At 41.1% G+C, this 17,211-nt stretch overlaps 1 protein-coding gene across 7 annotated transcripts in view; it reads left to right on the plus strand.

The window, feature by feature from the left end:
• ATP6V1C1 (ATPase H+ transporting V1 subunit C1) overlaps window positions 1-17,211 on the plus strand; it is a 52,452-nt gene that overhangs the window by 25,700 nt on the left and 9,541 nt on the right. For 3 of the 7 annotated variants that reach the window (XM_075085564.1, XM_075085563.1, XM_075085565.1), the window contains 5 exons: window positions 2,517-2,571; window positions 11,097-11,259; window positions 13,778-13,845; window positions 14,984-15,069; window positions 16,068-16,162. In XM_075085564.1, the coding sequence (XP_074941665.1) occupies window positions 2,555-2,571; window positions 11,097-11,259; window positions 13,778-13,845; window positions 14,984-15,069; window positions 16,068-16,162 (429 nt within the window). In that variant the 5' untranslated portion in view covers window positions 2,517-2,554. Of the gene's footprint in view, window positions 1-2,516; window positions 2,572-4,167; window positions 4,856-5,368; window positions 5,514-11,076; window positions 11,260-13,777; window positions 13,846-14,983; window positions 15,070-16,067; window positions 16,163-17,211 lie in introns of those variants that run through there. The other 4 variants (XM_075085566.1, XM_075085568.1, XM_075085570.1 and 1 more) reach the window with 4 other exon arrangements.

The raw sequence follows: 17,211 nt of genomic DNA on the forward strand, positions 1-17,211 counted from the left end.
CCAGGCCAGCCGAGCTCTGCCATAGACACAGGTGTGCTGGCCAAAGAGGACATTGCCTGACTTTGCATTATCTGAGAGTGGGACTAACACGAAGCCTGATGCAGCGGCATGTGGACAGAAGTGCTGCGCAGCTACGGGGCATTGCTGACCACAGAGCTACAGCCTTCACAGACCCTTCTGATCAGTCCAGGCCTGGAGCTAGAGCCCAACAAGAAGTCCCCATCACCTTATCTCTACAACAGAGCTCTAAATCAGAGGCTCTGAAGCACAGATTCATGACAGCACTGAGCTTCGTGGCGCCCCCTTCCATAAATCAGGTGCTCTCCCAAATGCCTTGGCTCTGAGTCCTGCATGAGTAGGGTCCTCAAGGACTCCCTGCCCTGCACGGAACAGGCGAGGCAGCGGTCACTGCTGTCTGGGTGGAGCATGCACTTGGGACCGCAAATGCTGTTCATCACTTCCCTCCGCTTGATGGGGAATGAGGCTTTGGACGCAGATTTCAGGTCTGTCGGAGAACCTCCCGCCCCAAAGCTTTTTAGGCATGCTGGTTTAAGTCTTTCTGCATCTGTCTTGATGCTGCCCACATTGCATAGAAAAATTAAATGCTCATATGCATAGATACATAGAAATGGAGACTTCAACTTCACCTGGGGTGATTCAGGAATTTTTACATTTTTAGAGAATTTAGATTTATTCTCTTCCTCAATGCCTTGATCTGAAGCTGAAAGCCAGGGAAACAGTTTTAAAACAGAGAAGCAGCTAGGGAAGAGACATTCTGTCTCATTCACAAAGCTCAGCTGCAGAAAATATACAATTTCTGCTCTGATTTGCAAACAACTTTTTTCGAAGACTTAAATTTCAGTCTTAAGGCTTGTGTCTCCCAGGCAACATCAAGAAAGATGAAAATGCAATGTGCTTTGATAGATATCTTTTATTAAAATGCTTTCAAAAAGCCGCCTCCAGGAAAAATAAAAGGAAATAACAAAGTAATAGAAGTTTATTTTCTCTCCACTTTCTTTGAATAACTTTGGGACAACAATATTTTTTCTCTCATTCTCCTATCAGCCAAAGCAGTGGTGGCTGGAGGATGGGGTCTTATACATCACTTTCCCTGTGTTACACAGAACATCATGATCTTACCCCATTGCGTTTCTTATTTTTCAGGTATTTGAATCCTGTGCAACTTGATACTGGGGTATATGTATAGTGATGTTATTCTTTCCATCTTTTGATCTACAGATATTCTCAAGCTTTTGAAAAGATAGCTTTCCATTTTTAGGGCTTTACCCCTGCAAATTGTACAGAATCTTTATTTTAGCACCTTTATCACCAGAATAAACAAATCCCAGTAACGCATTAAGAAAACTGTGAGTAAAACTCTGATCATGTTAAAACTGATGTTAAGATTTCCACTGCCTTCAGGAAGTCAGTATGTCAGCGTTTGATTGTATAATATCTGAGGAACACGGCCTCAGAGAATGCCAGAAAGCAAGGGAAATCTTAACCATCTCTGCCAATTTCTGTTGTGTATGTCATCTACACACCAAAGAAGAACACGTAGCTCTGCAGAGATGATTGCAGAAAAGTTGCCTACACATCAAAACAAATAAATAGAAAGAAAAGGCATGGATAACCAGAATTCAAATAAAACCTGTATTTCCCTCAGAAATGCTTGGAGATGTTGAGAGTCACTGCACGAGAATGAAAAGCTAAAATCCTCTCACCACGTTCATTTTGGAAACACTTGTCGCTGTGAGGGAATGTGGAATGGAAACCTTGACTCTCAAATGAGAGGGTTTCACAGGACGGAGTCCTTGGATGGCTTCTGACAGCAGCCAGCACGGGCTTTTTGGCTGAGGCTCCCGTGCAGCAGGAGTGGATTCCCCAGCTGGGGACTCCCCGTCGCTGCCTAGTATGGCACACATGCTCGAGGTCATGTAAGCCCTGTGGGACTCTTCTAGCCCTGGGTAGCATTATTTTCACCACTAGTATTTTTGAACGGCAGCAGCTACTTCCATAATCCATCTCATGTGTTCCTGTTTTCACTCTCCAAATCTAAAAGAGCAACCACTTTCCACAGCTGGTAAAAGATAAGGCCTATGGAAAACCCTGCCTCCTTGCCACCTCTTGCCTAACTCCTCGCTAAGCTTTCTCAATTCTAAGTGGTTTTATCTGCAAATATCTCTGTGCACCCCTGTGCACACTCAAGTCAGTCTGTGTTTAGCCTGTGCTCAGGAGTTTTCCTGAACAAAAGTAAGTCCTTCAGATGTTCAGAGCTGAATACAGGCCTATGTGAAGAGCTGATCTAAGGTCTTTTTTGACAAAAATTTGGGTTGTAGGATGAGATCTGTATGCAATGATTTAAAGAGAGAATTATTTTTCAAAAAATACAACAGAAAACAACTGAGGTCAAACAGACCCATTACAGTCGTGTGTGTGTCCCCGCCCCCACAAAGCAAATATCAACAAATAGATTTCTCAAGCCATAAAAAAACCGTGTGTACTATTTCTTTCAGGCTTCTGAATCTTCATAAAAATATCCCTGTCAAGCCAGATGGAGCAATGTTACAGGCAAGTACGTTTATAAAAATATTAGTGAACATATCTGTTTAATCTACCATATACCCACTCATATCATAGCAGCTCTGGTTTTAAATGTTATTCTTTACAGTATTCTCCATTATACCGTTTATAATTACTGCACACCTGGCTTGGGTTTCTCACTGACAGCTTGCTTAAAGACCATGTTGCAGCTCAGTGTTACTGTGTGTTTATTCTGAGGGTGCTAATATTCCAATTATTTAATTTGTGTTCATTCTTTTCTCCTATTTTGTTTTTTTAGTGAAGAGTTATAGATTGCCTACAGGCCTGCTTTGTACCTTATTGATCTTCATTAACCAAACGGCAAATATTGTAATAAAACCAACCACATTAGGCGGTGGACTTTAAGTGGCAAATCGTAGGTCCTTGTTCTCAGAATCCCCTCGTATGGCTTTACAAGCATGTTGTCATCATGCAGGTTAGAAATGCTTGCTACTCTTAAGTACTTTTTCTATAGTACCATTTATTAACCACTCTATTTATAGACGTTAATGCGAAGTTTCCATCTGATAGCTTGAAGCTATGGATCACTCAAAAAAACCTTATCATGTTCCACAAATAACATAGATAATGACTTGCATTTGCTAGTTAGTGTTGGCATATGGCATATATTGCCACAATTTGAGGAAACGGCTTGCAATAATAATGGGAAAATGTTGTCTATTGTGAAGTTTTATAATCATCTCCACTGAAAACTGAATTTTAATATTTCAGCCGTTAAGAAATTATTCTTCCTGGAATTTGTAATTTAGGGGTTTAAAAATAAGTTTGCCCACTTTTAATGTGGGTACGTTTCCATTTTACTGAGTTATTTCAGAGTATGCTTTTTTATACTGATACGAGAAATGTCTCTCTAAGTCGTACCAGGTGGAGCATGTCAAAAGCATTACAAATGGCTGTGGGCAGTTCAGTAATGGCAACATTTTTAGAAGCCTCTTGTGGTTGAAGAACAACATAAATGGCTGAAGGAAGACTGACTTGCCATATTAAGAGTTGTTTAACAACGTTCACACTTTGCACTTGACTAAGCAGAGTTTGGAGCTGCTAGATCTATAAATACTTCAAGGGGAGAAGACCACTGAACTAGAGGAGTTGCTCCCAGAGAGATGCAGACATATCCTTTGCTGGGCTGGGACTATGTGAAGTTACCATTTTATCATCTGCAATCACATCTCTGCCTCCTCTGTGCTGCAGTTCCCTCTACAGCTGTAGGATGGCCCCAACTCTCACCTACTTGCAAAAAAAAAGAAGAAAAAAAAGAATTAATCGTTTCGTTCACCAAAATCATCAAACCACAGTAGTTTGCTTTTTGTATATGGTTCCTGCTTTCTCCAGATAATAATGCCAATTAAGATAATAAGCAGTTTCACATAATAAAGGAACTGGCTTCTCTAGTAATATGGCAATTTACAACCTGCTATTTTTTATTTAGCAACTACCGTGCAAGGTGAGAAAAACGGGGCTTGGTGACACAATAAAACCACAACAGTTTCTCTCTAAGTCCGTCTTTTCCCACTCTTTATGTGCATGCGCATTGCCTTCCTTCCCAAGTCCTTCCCAACAGCATTTGAGCTCGATGTGATTTTGAGCACAAATTCTGAGCTCGGTGTGATTTGTGCTGTGATCACAATAAAGAGCATTTAAGTACACATATACTGATAGTTTTGGTCACCAAACTACCATTGCATTTTCCAAGCCCGTGGGTTTTCCGAGAGCCGATCTGAGGAAAATTAGCCAACAGCAGCAAGAACGAACAGACAGGTTTTTCAGACCCGACTATCCTTGTCTGCCCTAAAAGCAAAATGCCATAAAGCCGCCTTAACACCGTCCGCTTCCTTGCGGTGGACGAAGCCGCTCTGATCCGCATGTCTTTTTCCCGTAAACTCCCTAACCCGGCCCAGATTTATCAGAGGCGGCCATGGCTGGCCGGGCTCTGAGGCAGCTGGTGCCCGCCGGAGCCCGGCGGGCCCTGAGGCTCCCGCGGCAGCCGCAGGAAGCCCGGCTCGGCGCCCCGAGGTCTCCGTGACGGTGGCGGTGCCCAGGCCGAGCCCCGGCTGTGGGGTGACGGGACGACCGCGGCGGGCCGGGTCTCGAACCCGCCGGCCCAACCTCCGGACCTGTCAATCACGGCACCGCTGCCTCACCGTCTCCTGCTCCGCCGCCTCGTGACCGGCGCTGCGGCGGCGTCAGCTGACTGGCGCCTCACGTGACCCGCTGGCGGGCGTGCGGGCGCCGGAGGATGGAGCAGTGACGGGTGAGCGCCGGTGGCGGCCGTTCTCGGGCGCCGGGGAGGAGGAGGGCGAGGAGGAGGAGGAGGCGGAGGAAGAAGAGGAAGAGGAAGAGGAGGAGGAGGAGGGCGGCGGCGGCGGCGGCGGCGGCGAGGGGGCCTGGTCGGGGCCGCGGCCTGCCCCGAGCGGCCAGCGCAGCGCTCCGGCCTGCCCCAGCGGCGGGCCGCCCCGGGCCTGGCGGTACTGCGGGGGCCCGCCCGCCGCCGTCGCCTCTCTCAGGGGCACAGACAGGCCTCGGCGCCGCCCCGGGGGCTACCGCGCGTCCGGGCTGTGCTGCCGCCACTGTGCGGGAGCGAGCTGGCCGCTGCGGGGTTTCTCTCTTTGCGGAGGGGGCGAGGTGACAGCGGGGTGCCGGGGGCCCGCGGCGGGGCTGCCGGGGCGGGTTGTGGGGAGGGGGGTCGCCTAGTGCCTGCCATCCAGACTAGCGGCCCTGGGGAGGGCAGAGCCCGCGCCCGCCCCCCCCCCCCCGCCTGCCATCCCCGGGGTGCCTCTGCGGCAGGCGTGTGGGCTCTCCCCTGCGGAATCGTCCGGCGCGGCTCTGCCTTCCTCGTCGTGGCCGCTTCTGGGTGTGAAGTGTGGAAGCGGTGAAGGGCGAGCGCCAAGCGACAGAAAAGATTTTTGAGGGTGAGCTTGAAAATATTACACCCCAGCGCTTAGCGCTGGATGTTGGGAGACTTCTAAGTCACCTGAGTAAATTGAGCTTTCCTGGTGAGCTCAATAGGAAAGAATAAAAAATGGTCCCCTCCCCCAGCCTTGTTTTTGAAGAAATGCAGTGTCTTAGTTGAGATTCTGTTTTGGTGTTGCTACATGTGTTTCCAGGTACAGCACTGAAACAGCTGTTGAGTGGTTTTATTGCTTCGATTATAGTATACTGTATGATTGACTTTTCTTTGGAAATCCATTTTTCTCTTACTGTCCACTTTCCTAATAGCATAGAAATTAAGCAGTTTAAATTACAGCTGGTAATGCAAAATACATTTCAAATAATATATGAGACTTACCTTGGGCGTTAAGAGTAGTTAGGGTTCGAAAGCAGGTAAGCTTCAAGGGATGAAATATTTCAAGCATTTTATAGATGAGTTCTGCTTATTTGGCTAGCAGAACATCTTCGCAATGTGTTTGTTAACTTAAATCTTTTTTGTAATAGCACATGGAAGCCTATTACACCTCAGAGTTATGTTGTGAGTATGCTTCTGAGAAAGTGTCAAGGGAAACCCAGTGAGATGCTGCTCAGAGAAAAGTGTGTTCTAAGGAATTTCTAGTATTAATCCCTTAAATGCGATAACTTGCGTTCTTTGTGAGTACTAAACAAGGTAAAGATGGGTTAAAGTGCTGCTGGTCTTGCAAGATTAAATTTTTCTTTTGAGATACTGACGGGTTTGGATGATTAGTGTTAAAATAGTAATTTAATGACCTGTGGAATCATAAATATCAAGGTAGCTAGTTGAGTGCTGTGTATAATCTTGGAATTCCAGAATATATTCCTCAAAGTCCTGAAGTTTGCTTCAGCATGGTCTATGGAGAGGTTCTTGAATAAACTTTGATTCTTATTTTCCTGACTTTTTTCTTCAGTTGTGTAGCAAACACTTCTTGGTGAAGTTGGCCAGAAAATACTTACAATAGTATCTCAGAAGCAGTTTCACTCCTTAGTGGGCAGCTTTACCCATATTTAGCAGAACTAGGACCATAGTTTCCACTCTCTTAATATCATAGAGTGGCAGGGTGCTGCATGGGCAATGTTTAGGGAAAAACCACCACCTTGAAAGCATTAGCTTGGTTAACTGTACTTGTGCTACAGTATCGAATGTTTTTAAATTGAGACATTCATGTGTTGTGGGTAATGCCATTTATATATGTGGATGTCCATTTATAAATATTTCCTCTTTTAGGAGAGGACATCAGAAACAATTGAAATAGCAGAAATAGCTAACAGTGATTAGGTGAAACTATGCTATGACAAATTCTAGTCAATAGTATGTTATAAAAAAGTGCTGGTCATAGAGGTACATAGTGTAAATATTAGTTCACTTGTCCATTCTTACTGTTGATTATAGGTTTTTATACTTTCTACCTTTCTCTTTTTTTTTTTTTTTTTTCTTCCCCCCCGCATTGGTTTGTTGTCCAAAAACCTAAAAGTAGGAAAGAAAATTTGGCTGGAACGATGCAGCTAATGGTCTTTAGGAGTGAGTAAGGTGAGATGATAGCTGATAGGTAGCTTTTTGTTGGGGTTATCCCCCCTGCTTCTGCTTTAGATACACAGCTTTAATTAATGATTTCAGTTGCAATCATGAGCGAAGTAGAGAAAGGAAAGAAGTGTAATCATTGCGTTGTTAGCCAAGTACTTAAAAATTTGAACTGTGCTTTTGGGGTTTTCTTGGGATATGAGATGGTTAAACAAGACTTACTTCTGCCAGCATGCTTGTTGTAACTTCTTTGGTGCTTTGTTTTTGTTGTGTTTGTTTTTCCCCCTGTAACTTAAATTTCAACATACAGTGCTTCAGACTGCAGGATTTAAGTTAGGGCTATATCCTTATACAGACAGTACTTAGTACAATGAAATCCCAGTCTGCATTGGACTAGAGTTTTTGTATGATCAGATACTTGCAATAGTGTAATTTTAAAATACTGTTGAAAGTATAGGTAAGTCTTTTCAGGGTAAGGTGCAGCTAATAAATGACAGCATCCATGTAACTGGTATTCTAATGTTACGGCCAAAAAGAGACTGGTGGTAGATTTTGCAGACTGCTGAGATGCCAAGGCTTGCCAGTTCACAGATACCTGTTGACCTAAAAAAAGAATAAGTTTCACCACAGTGGTGAATCTCAAGGCAAAATATATACCATTATTTGCAGATCAAAGGAATAAAATAATAGTTTACTAAAAAAGATACTTGTCAGTGTACTTAGAAGATTTGAACACTTGGTATTTCCTGCTTTATTCTGTGATCCTTCTCTTTAAATTTCATGGCTTTCATTTTACAGTGAGTCAGAATGTATTTTTTGGCTGACTAGCATTTGTTTCTGTTTTTCTTGCCATTCTGTAGCACTTCTCCTTTTTCCACTTCTTGTTCGTTTTTCCCCTTAGTTCCAATTTCAAACTCCATCCCCCATCATGTAAAAGAATCATACAAACAAACATTTAATACTCTTCTACCAAACTTTTTTTCCTTGTACGTATTTGAAAATATCTCCACTGAATAGGTGCTTGAAATGGGGAATCATCTTACTGCCCATGGCTGTTAGGAATGGAACAGGAAAACCAACCACACAGACAAAAATTATGAGGGAGGAAGGGACGAAGTTTATTCTTCTCTAATTCAAAAGCCTCTAGCTTAATGATTGCTAGGAGCTATAGCTGTTCCACCTGTGCCTCTTCACTTTGAGCAGTAGAAAGAGACCGTGGTTATTCAGTTGAACGATCTGGTTTTGCCTCTGATATTAAAGAATCATGAAGTGCTCTAGTTCATTAGGTTTTAAGCATGAAAAAGGATTTGCTGCAAGTCTGTCAGCTGTTTGCAACTTCAGTCTTGCCTGTAATATGAAGTCTTTGAAAAAACTAAAAGATTGAAAAACTTTACTTATGAAAAGCAATTATTCTTTGCAATGGGTCTATTAAAGATCCCCCCACCCTGGGAAGAGATGTTTAGATTTTTAATGATGAGCTGATTTTCCCAATCGGTAATGCAGGGAATGAGACTGTGTCATTGTAAACATGTAACTGTTTCCTTAGATGATATAATCTCTGGAAACTTTATACATATTCTTTAAGGGCTATTTATGTTTTAGTGGCAAACATGAGAATGCAGTGTTCCACCTGTTTTACTGAATAGGAGCCTGGATTCCTATGTTATGGCTCTCCTGGCTTTTACTTGGATATTTGCACGCTGCTGCTGCCAGAAGTAATTCCTCTTATTTATCCAACGATCATTCCAAAGCCTCTTCTAGTCCTAGTGTAGTAAAATACAAACAAAAACCAATTTAAATCTTAAACTCTTTGAATATGTGTGTCAGCTGTAGTGGTGTTTCCCTGCGTGGGTAAAGTTTACTGTAAGCTTGGCCATGTCTTTGATAGGGCCATGGTTCAGTGAAGTGTAGGAAAGCATCATGTGCAATGGATTCACCAAGTTTGGCATGTGTTAAGGAACATAATGCATCAAAGTAGTCTGAATAAGAGGAAATTTTGTCTTGTTCCAAATTGTTGATAATTAGTAGACCTCCTGTGGAGACCCATCATGTGAGATAATCTGGGTAGTGCTTCCCTAAATAAAGAAGCCCCATAGCCTGCTATGTTACATTGTTGATGACTGATGTTGCTTTAATTCTTCGTGATACCTCCCGATAACAAAATCACCAGTACAGTATGACCAAGGATTGTTACAGTATGTGTTTCTGGGCATGAGGGGCCAGTGGTGCCTGAGGGGCTGTTGGCATGGGTTTCACTCCCCGCTCTGATTCTGCTCTCGGGGACCTTCCCCCAACAGTCAAGGTCACAGCATGGTGGGGGAAGTAGACCCAGTCTTTTCACCTGTCCTCTCAGAGGTAGGACCCCTTTACTCACCCGTACTATTTCCAGGAGCAAAGAACTTATCCCTTCTCCTTCCAACCTGCTTTGGCAACTTGTTAGGGGAGAAGAGAGAGTAGTGCTATTGAGGAGAGCACCGATAATGTCCAGGTCCTTGACTTTCTGCTGTTGAATAGAACCAGCTGTGCTGGTGTGCGGCTCCAGCACAGGAGAGTGCCCAGAACTGGGCTGGGTCAGGCTGGACAAGCTTGTATGGAGTGCAGCATGTGTCTGGTCTTGTAAATATCTTGATTTCTCAAATATCTGTATCTGCTTTGGCATTGTCTGTTTTTAGCATTATAGCACCGCTGTGCTACTACCTGGTAATGGAGTGTCAGACATGATATAGTGTGCAGTGTCAAGAGCCTCGATAACTGGGTTTCATAATCTCATGTTATAATCAAGGCCCCTTAATTGAAGGAGGATGGCTCTTATGCCTGTTACAAGATGTGCTTCCTGATATTAATTTAACGGTTGGAAAACTCTCTTCAGCTTCAGGCTTCCTGAGTAGCTGAACAAAAGAATCTGCTAACAGGCGTTTCTTTAGCTCATCTCTAACTTCAGTACCCTTGATAAGCTGTTGACCCTAAAATGGTTACACAGATGAAGGACCTATATGTGTTGTTTTGGGCAAAGTTTGCTACTGTGTATTAATTTTTACAAGTACAATATTTGTTTCTCTCTCTCAAAAAACCTGAGTGCTGTAGTCTGCTCATTATGAAATGTAGGTTAGTCTCAACTCTTTTGAAGCTGCTACAGAAGTAATTGCGAATATCAAAATATCAAAATTTGACACTTAGATTCTGTCAAGGTATGCTTTGATTTTGTTCTTCACTCCCTTATTAAAAATATCCAGTAACTCTCAACCGGCTTGTTTTGTTTCTTAGTGGCAGAAGGACATATATACTCTTGACTTCTTGATGTGATTTGCAAAGTAGCTCAACATGACTTGTATTTAGTACCGATACTGTGTTGACTAATGCCAGTATGTGTAACGTTATTGAAGGTCTGCAATGATAACAGAGATACCAAGACTAGAAAGTGTCTTCCTTTTTGTTGAAATTTTTAGCTGCCAAGAGAATCTTCTTTGCTTGAAAGAATAAACTAAAGTTTATCAGATTTAAATATTTTTTTAGTCATTTCTCAATTAAAAACACTGTTCTTATCTGAAAAGTGATTAGGAAAGCTATAATGTCAGAGCTGAAATTTGTTTTTTTTCTGTTAAGCGTTCAGAAAAAGTTGTCTGTTGTACAGATGCTGGAAAATATATACAGCTGTGAAAATATGATTTGGGTCCTGTTTTACTGGATTTATTTTCAGTTTGTTTGCTTATAATCTTTTGTGGAATTGCCGCTGAAAGATGCTAACGTTGCAAACTCAGCCCACTTTAACTTGCAGGATGGGCAGTTTAAAAAGACTTTCCAACTGTGCAAATGTGATTTGGAAGATAGGAAAAAAATGAATTTGGAACCACGTGATACTCTTGGTAAAGTCTCTTACAGTGGCTGGCACTGCACTTTAGTAACATGGAATGAGATATTTTTCTTCAGGCAAAGCTTTGAATCCTGAACTAATGGCACACATTCCTTCTCCACCCTGCATCCCCCACCTCACTTCTCTTCTATAGCATCTTGTCTCTATCTTCAGAAGCAGAAAGCATCAAGATAAAGACACAGAAATGACAGAGTTTTGGCTGATTTCTGCTCCTGGCGAAAAAACCTGTCAACAGACATGGGAGAAACTACATGCAGCAACTACAAAAAATAACAATCTTTCTACTAATTCGAAGTTCAATATTCCGGACTTGAAGGTATGGAAGCCCCATTTCATGTCTGAAGAAGTATGTTTGGTTTGCATCATCTTTGTTTCTTTGGACTAAAACTGTAGATGGGGAATATGCGCTGACTTTTTAGACAGCAGCAGACTTCTTTTGGTTATGTGTAGATCTAAAAAATAATCTGGACACCAATTTTTTTCTGAAATTCTAAGTAAACATACAGAACGAAGAATTTTTAAAAGGTTCAGCAAGTGACGTTCTTTCAGCTAATACATCATTTTTTCCAGGGATAGTAGTCTTGACCTCATACTGCTAGCAGTTAGCTGGAGAAGAAAATTAGAAGGAAAAATGGAGGCTTGTGATCTGAGTGTTCATATGATACGGTTTCCTCTGATGGCTTTGTGTTTTGTTTGGTTTTTTTAGTTTTGTTTTGGTGATTTTTTTTGTTTTGTGTGTTTTGACTTCTGAATTGTCTGCTGCTCCTTTTCTGGCTGAGATGCAGTGAAAAGGCTTGATTTAAAATGCAGGGGTTGATCAAACAGCTGCTGCCTTTTCTCTGTCAAGAAGTAACACTCTTCTGTTAGAGGTTGTCTCTGGCTGAACACCCCAGTGTGATCTGCCAATGTGTGTTGTGTTACAGAAAATGGGAAGAAAGCTGTTTGAACTATTAGTGTGAGAAGTGAAGAGAAACAAGATCTGAAAACTGTATTTAACCAAGAGAAACTGCTGTCAGTGTATGGAGAAGTTACGAGTCAGTGTATTCATTAGGAAAAGGTCTATACTGACACATGAATGTTTCTTGAGCAAGAAGAATTGTGACCTCAGTTTAACTGAGTGAAAGCTCATCAGAGCTGCAAAATGTGGAGGAAAAAATGCCGCCAATCTCTGTCTACAGGATGGATCAAGTTCAGGTGGTGTGATGCCTTGTTCTTGTGTCTGCTAAGGAACGGGCCCAGAGCACAAAGTGCTTCAGCATGTCTTTAAGAGGATTTTCCAAGTGCCGTAACTTATATACACATTTAGACTGCCCTGAGTAATTTCAAGAGATACATTAGTAGAGATAAAAAGAGGGACTACAACAAACATCTCCTCTCAGGAGATCCTTGGACATGAGTCAGGATGCCTTTCAAACTGTAGGGTGCCTACAACATTTAGAAAAGTTATCACTGAAAACTGATGTGGCCCATTAGGGTTATAAACAATTGGGTTTGTTTCTACTCCCTAAAAGGGGCAGAAGCTGAGTATACGTTATATACAGTGGGAAACAGTCTCGCTTCTGTGGACCTGGTAAAACTATTTAAGGAGTGAGATCCTTTAGTTAAAACTCATTGAATCAGTGATGTAGTCTCCTTTGAACAGCAGCCTTAGTGCTTAAGGACTTGCTTGTCCTGGGGCTTGTTAAATGACTAGTCAAAACATTAGCTTCCTTATTCTGCATGTAGCTCAGAAGAAGGTGGGGCATGGAAAGTGGTTTCGTTGTGATGTTACTTAAGTAATCGTGCTCCTTTCTGCTTCAAGGCTAAAGAGAGTGGAAATCGTGCCAGGTTGAGTAGTCAAATATACAGAACAAAGATGCTAGACTAAAAATAATGTTGATAGCATCTTAGTAGATACAAGATTCACTTATGCCTAATAATATTTCAGCAAGAAATATAAACTAGTAGCTAAAATATTAAAGATAAGAGTTGCATTTTTGGAGGTATCTCCTACTTTCGTTGAAGAGAATGAACAAATACATAAGTACCTGAAGAAAGAAACAAAAACCCACTGATGATATATGACCTATTTAAAAATAATCACCCTTTGGCTCTTTAACTTGAGCACAGCTATACTGTTCTTACACTTTTTGATGTCTTAGACCCATTTGAGACTTGTTTATGAAAGAGCTAAACAGAATATTTTACTGTGCTGTAATTTTCATGTTTGAATTCTACAGAGTCTAAAATGGTAAGTGTCATCTCCAGCCCCAGAAAGATATATGTATTGCCCTGGATTATTAAATGAAGTTAGGGAAGAAGGTGTTTTCTGGAGGACAAGAGAAGAAAGAGTGAAAGCTTGTAGACAAGCTGGATATTACATTACTCCAGATGCAAAAGGTCCAGATTATTGTTGGTCTGGCTGCTGCAGTTCTCTTGTGTGTTCAAAGTTTTCAATGCTCTGATTGCCTCCAACACTGAGAGAGCTGTTTACAGAAATTTCAGATTTGTTCTAAAGTAGTAAATCAAATGCTGAAGCAAAAGACTTGGGGGAAACACAGCCAATTCATAATGTAAAAGTTGTTTTAACATGTTTTGGATGGCTGGAATGCAGGACTGAAGCTGTGTACCAAACTAGAGTGGGTTAGATCTGATACCCCTGAAGCACCACTGTATCTTGAGCAAATGAAACACAGTGTGACTTTGTTTAATCAACAACTCTGAGATCTTAGAGTACGGTATTTTATGTAGTGCTGCAAAGCTACCTGTTCAGGAGATTTCGCTTTTATTGTTATTTGGTTTTATCTTTCTGTATTTATGTACAGTTGCTAATGCATTTCTACCTTTCCTTCTAGGTTGGCACACTGGATGTTTTGGTGGGACTGTCAGATGAACTGGCTAAACTGGATGCATTTGTGGAGGGGTAACAGTTTATTTTTATTAGCATGCAAAATGTTAAAATAATGGTGTGATGGTTTTCTGAGTCCTAATAATACATGAGTTATTTCCAGCTTTTTGGTTTTTGTTTCATAGTGATCCCCTGCAGGTAGTCAGTAAGCTAAGGTTCCAGAAAGCTCAGTTGCTGTTTTTCCTAGTGTGTTATTTGGAAAAAAAAATATCTCAACTTCTTGTGGAATAGTGGGACATTATGCATTGATGAAGGATGGTCCTCCCTATAGTGGTACTTTGTGCTACTGGGTCCTGGAGAACTGTTAAGAATTGAGCCTCACAGCTGCAGGATGTGATGATGACACGGAGTAAAAACCGCTCTTTTAGCAAGTTATACTATTTACAGACTTAGAGAAGGCAACCATGTTGTTTCCTAATGCACAGAGATGATTAAACAGCATTAATATTAAAATGCAAAACCTATTCATTTTGAAGAAACTAATGGTACATTGAAAAATATTTTGAGCAAAAGTAAAATTTAACATAACCAGAACTTGTGGAGCCATCTTCTGTTTCAAGGAGAGAAGTGTTAAGCAGTTGTTTTTAAAATAGAAAACAGTTTGGCATTGGCATCTGTGAGTAATATTAAACTTAGGCTTTCTAGTGAGGAAGACAGGTCTTGAGTGTCAGATCTCATGAGGGCTTAGGGCTGGGGTTTCTCCATAGCTCTTCAGTTATCTTTGGTGTTTGATTGCCATGGTTTCCTTGTGTTTAATTTGGATTATTGATGATTTCTACCTCGTTATCTATTTTTAGAAAGGGGTTAGGATTTTGAAAGTACCACAGACTTCAAGAGGAGGTCTGAATATAGTGAGATTACATCTGAAGTCAACCCCTGTTACCTGGAGTCAAGGGATTTAGCCTCGCCTTGTTGCGAACTGATGAGTAGCAACACTAGAGAAGGATTTAAATAAAGTTCCGGCATGTATTTGAGAAGTCGGTCTCCTTCAGATACCGAGCCCAGTTTGTGCTCTTGGCAAGCTTGTATGTAAAGCAATCAACACTGCCTTTTTTGATTCAATCTTGGGCAGTTTCAGATCAGTTTCATAAATGGTATTTCTCAAACTAGCAGGTTTTGTTCTTTTTTCATATCTTTGTCTTTCATTTTTCAGTGTTGTAAAGAAGGTGGCTCAGTATATGGCTGATGTTCTAGAAGACAGTAAAGATAAAGTTCAGGAGAATCTTCTGGCTAATGGAGGTAAAGCGTTAACCGTGATATGTGCATCCTAAAAGTGTAGGAGGGAAAGCAGTGATCCTGAAACGTACTGAATACTGCTTCTCAGTATGATGCTCCGAAAGCCTGGTTTAGATGTGGAAGTGCTTTTTCCATGAGTCACTTGCCCTGAAACAAATTATAGGATCCAGAACAGCAAAAAATTAGATCTAAATACTCACCTACAGAAGTTAGTATTTTGATCCTTTAGGGCTGTATTTTGTCATCAGTGGTCTCTGGTGGAACATAAAAATTACTGTTACTGATCACTGTAAACATTTTTTTTTAATTAGTCTGTCATGTGAATAGGTATGTGTTTATCTAAGCTGCGCTGGAATACTCAGGTCTTCTCAAATTGTGACAGAATGTCTTTATAAAACTAGTTGTCTCATGGAAATACTTGTCCATTTTATTAAAGAGTTGCACTGGTCACTAAATCTCTAAATGAATATTTTGTTTTCAAAGCCATTTCATAAAATTTAACACGTCTTGTTTTGGTGCAAAAGAGGGTAATATGAGTGGATTAGTATGAAGACAAGTGCAGTGGTCCTAATTAACACAGTTATTCTTAGGGGCTTGGAGTAGTCTCTCTCTTAGATAGCTTTACAAAACTGTTGCTTCAGGTGAGCCATGTAATCATTGACTTCTTTTTTTCCATTGTAACCCTCCCTTTTCCCACTCATTTTTTCACTCAAAGCAAAAAGCAGTTGGTCTTGTCTGTATTTCTCCAGCCATCATTGACTTAGGAGTAAATATCATTTAGGGTCTACAGAGGTGGAGAAACCAGTATCTGAAGGCAGAGGTCGTGGATAACTTACAACTTGATGGGTTATTTTCAAATTTCTTCAGCAACAGGGTCCACACACGTGAAGGCCCACAGTCAGTCTGTAACAGTACTCTTCTGTTACAGCAATCCTACATGGAATACAGTACATCAGTCTTTTTATTGTCTATCTTAACAAAGTTCTTCTTTAAAATTTTAGTTGACTTGGTCACCTATGTAACAAGGTTCCAGTGGGATATGGCCAAATACCCAATCAAGCAATCCTTGAAGAATATTTCAGAAATTATTGCAAAGGTAAGGTACTTTGCTTTATAAAACTTTCCTACTTGAACTTGTGATATTTATGCGCAAAACTTGGTACTCAAAGCTATTTGTCTATTTTTGTTAGCTTCATGTAACTTTGATAACAATAGTAGTGAACATGGTAGCAGCTCTATGTTCTAGTAACCAAAATATATTAGGATGGGGATAGGATTTGGAGAGTGCTACCTGTAGGCTATCATGCTGAATTTGCTGAACTTTTGTTTCCTAAGATCACCGAGTTGACAAATAAATAGCTAGCAAACAGCGTCACTTACGTTTAAATTTTGCTGTACTTGCATGCCATTTGTTTGATGTTCTTAAACTTTGTGGTCTATTAGCCATGAACCAGGAAACTTAAGTTACCTTCTGAAAGCTATGGCACTCAGTTGCAAGGGGGAAAATAGGCCTTCAATGTTAGATGTAAGGAAAGCTCATTTGAGCATTATCATAGGTTTTCCTCATGTCTTTACCTTGGTAAAGTTTTTCACACTTTGGGGTTTTCATTCGGTTTGTACTTGCTGTGAGCATAGATAGGGTCCTCAGCAGCGACTTACTGTATTCAAACAGTGAATACATACCTTCTTTTGTCATTAAACGATTCATAGTTAGACTGTTGTTGAAAGCTTTGATCCTTGGAAAAGGCAGAGGGGAAGGCTGTCAGTCTGGGAAAAAGTCCAAATGCAGAAAGGTACTAGCTTAATAGCTTCTGATTAATTTTTCCCCTAACGTCGTCTTGTAACTGTACAAAAAACCAAAAGTACCATCTCTTGTACTGTAAAAAAAAACTTCATGAAGGTGTGTGTTTTGTGACATCTGCTGGAATGTTCCATATGCTTTGCTAAAAGTTACATCAGTCAAAGAATTTAAATAACCTTAAATACTCATCCGTTTAAAAAGTAAATTTCAGAGTATTTTGTCCAAGGCATTGCTGTATCTGTGAAGGTGCAAGCCGTTAATAGGTTGCCAAATGAAACTGCCAGAATGTTCAGGCTTTTAATGACTTCTTTGTGCTACAGACAGGTGAACCGAGTTCACAAGAA

This window comes from Phalacrocorax aristotelis, chromosome 2 (assembly GCF_949628215.1).
Source record: "Phalacrocorax aristotelis chromosome 2, bGulAri2.1, whole genome shotgun sequence".
Classification (NCBI taxonomy): domain Eukaryota; kingdom Metazoa; phylum Chordata; class Aves; order Suliformes; family Phalacrocoracidae; genus Phalacrocorax; species Phalacrocorax aristotelis.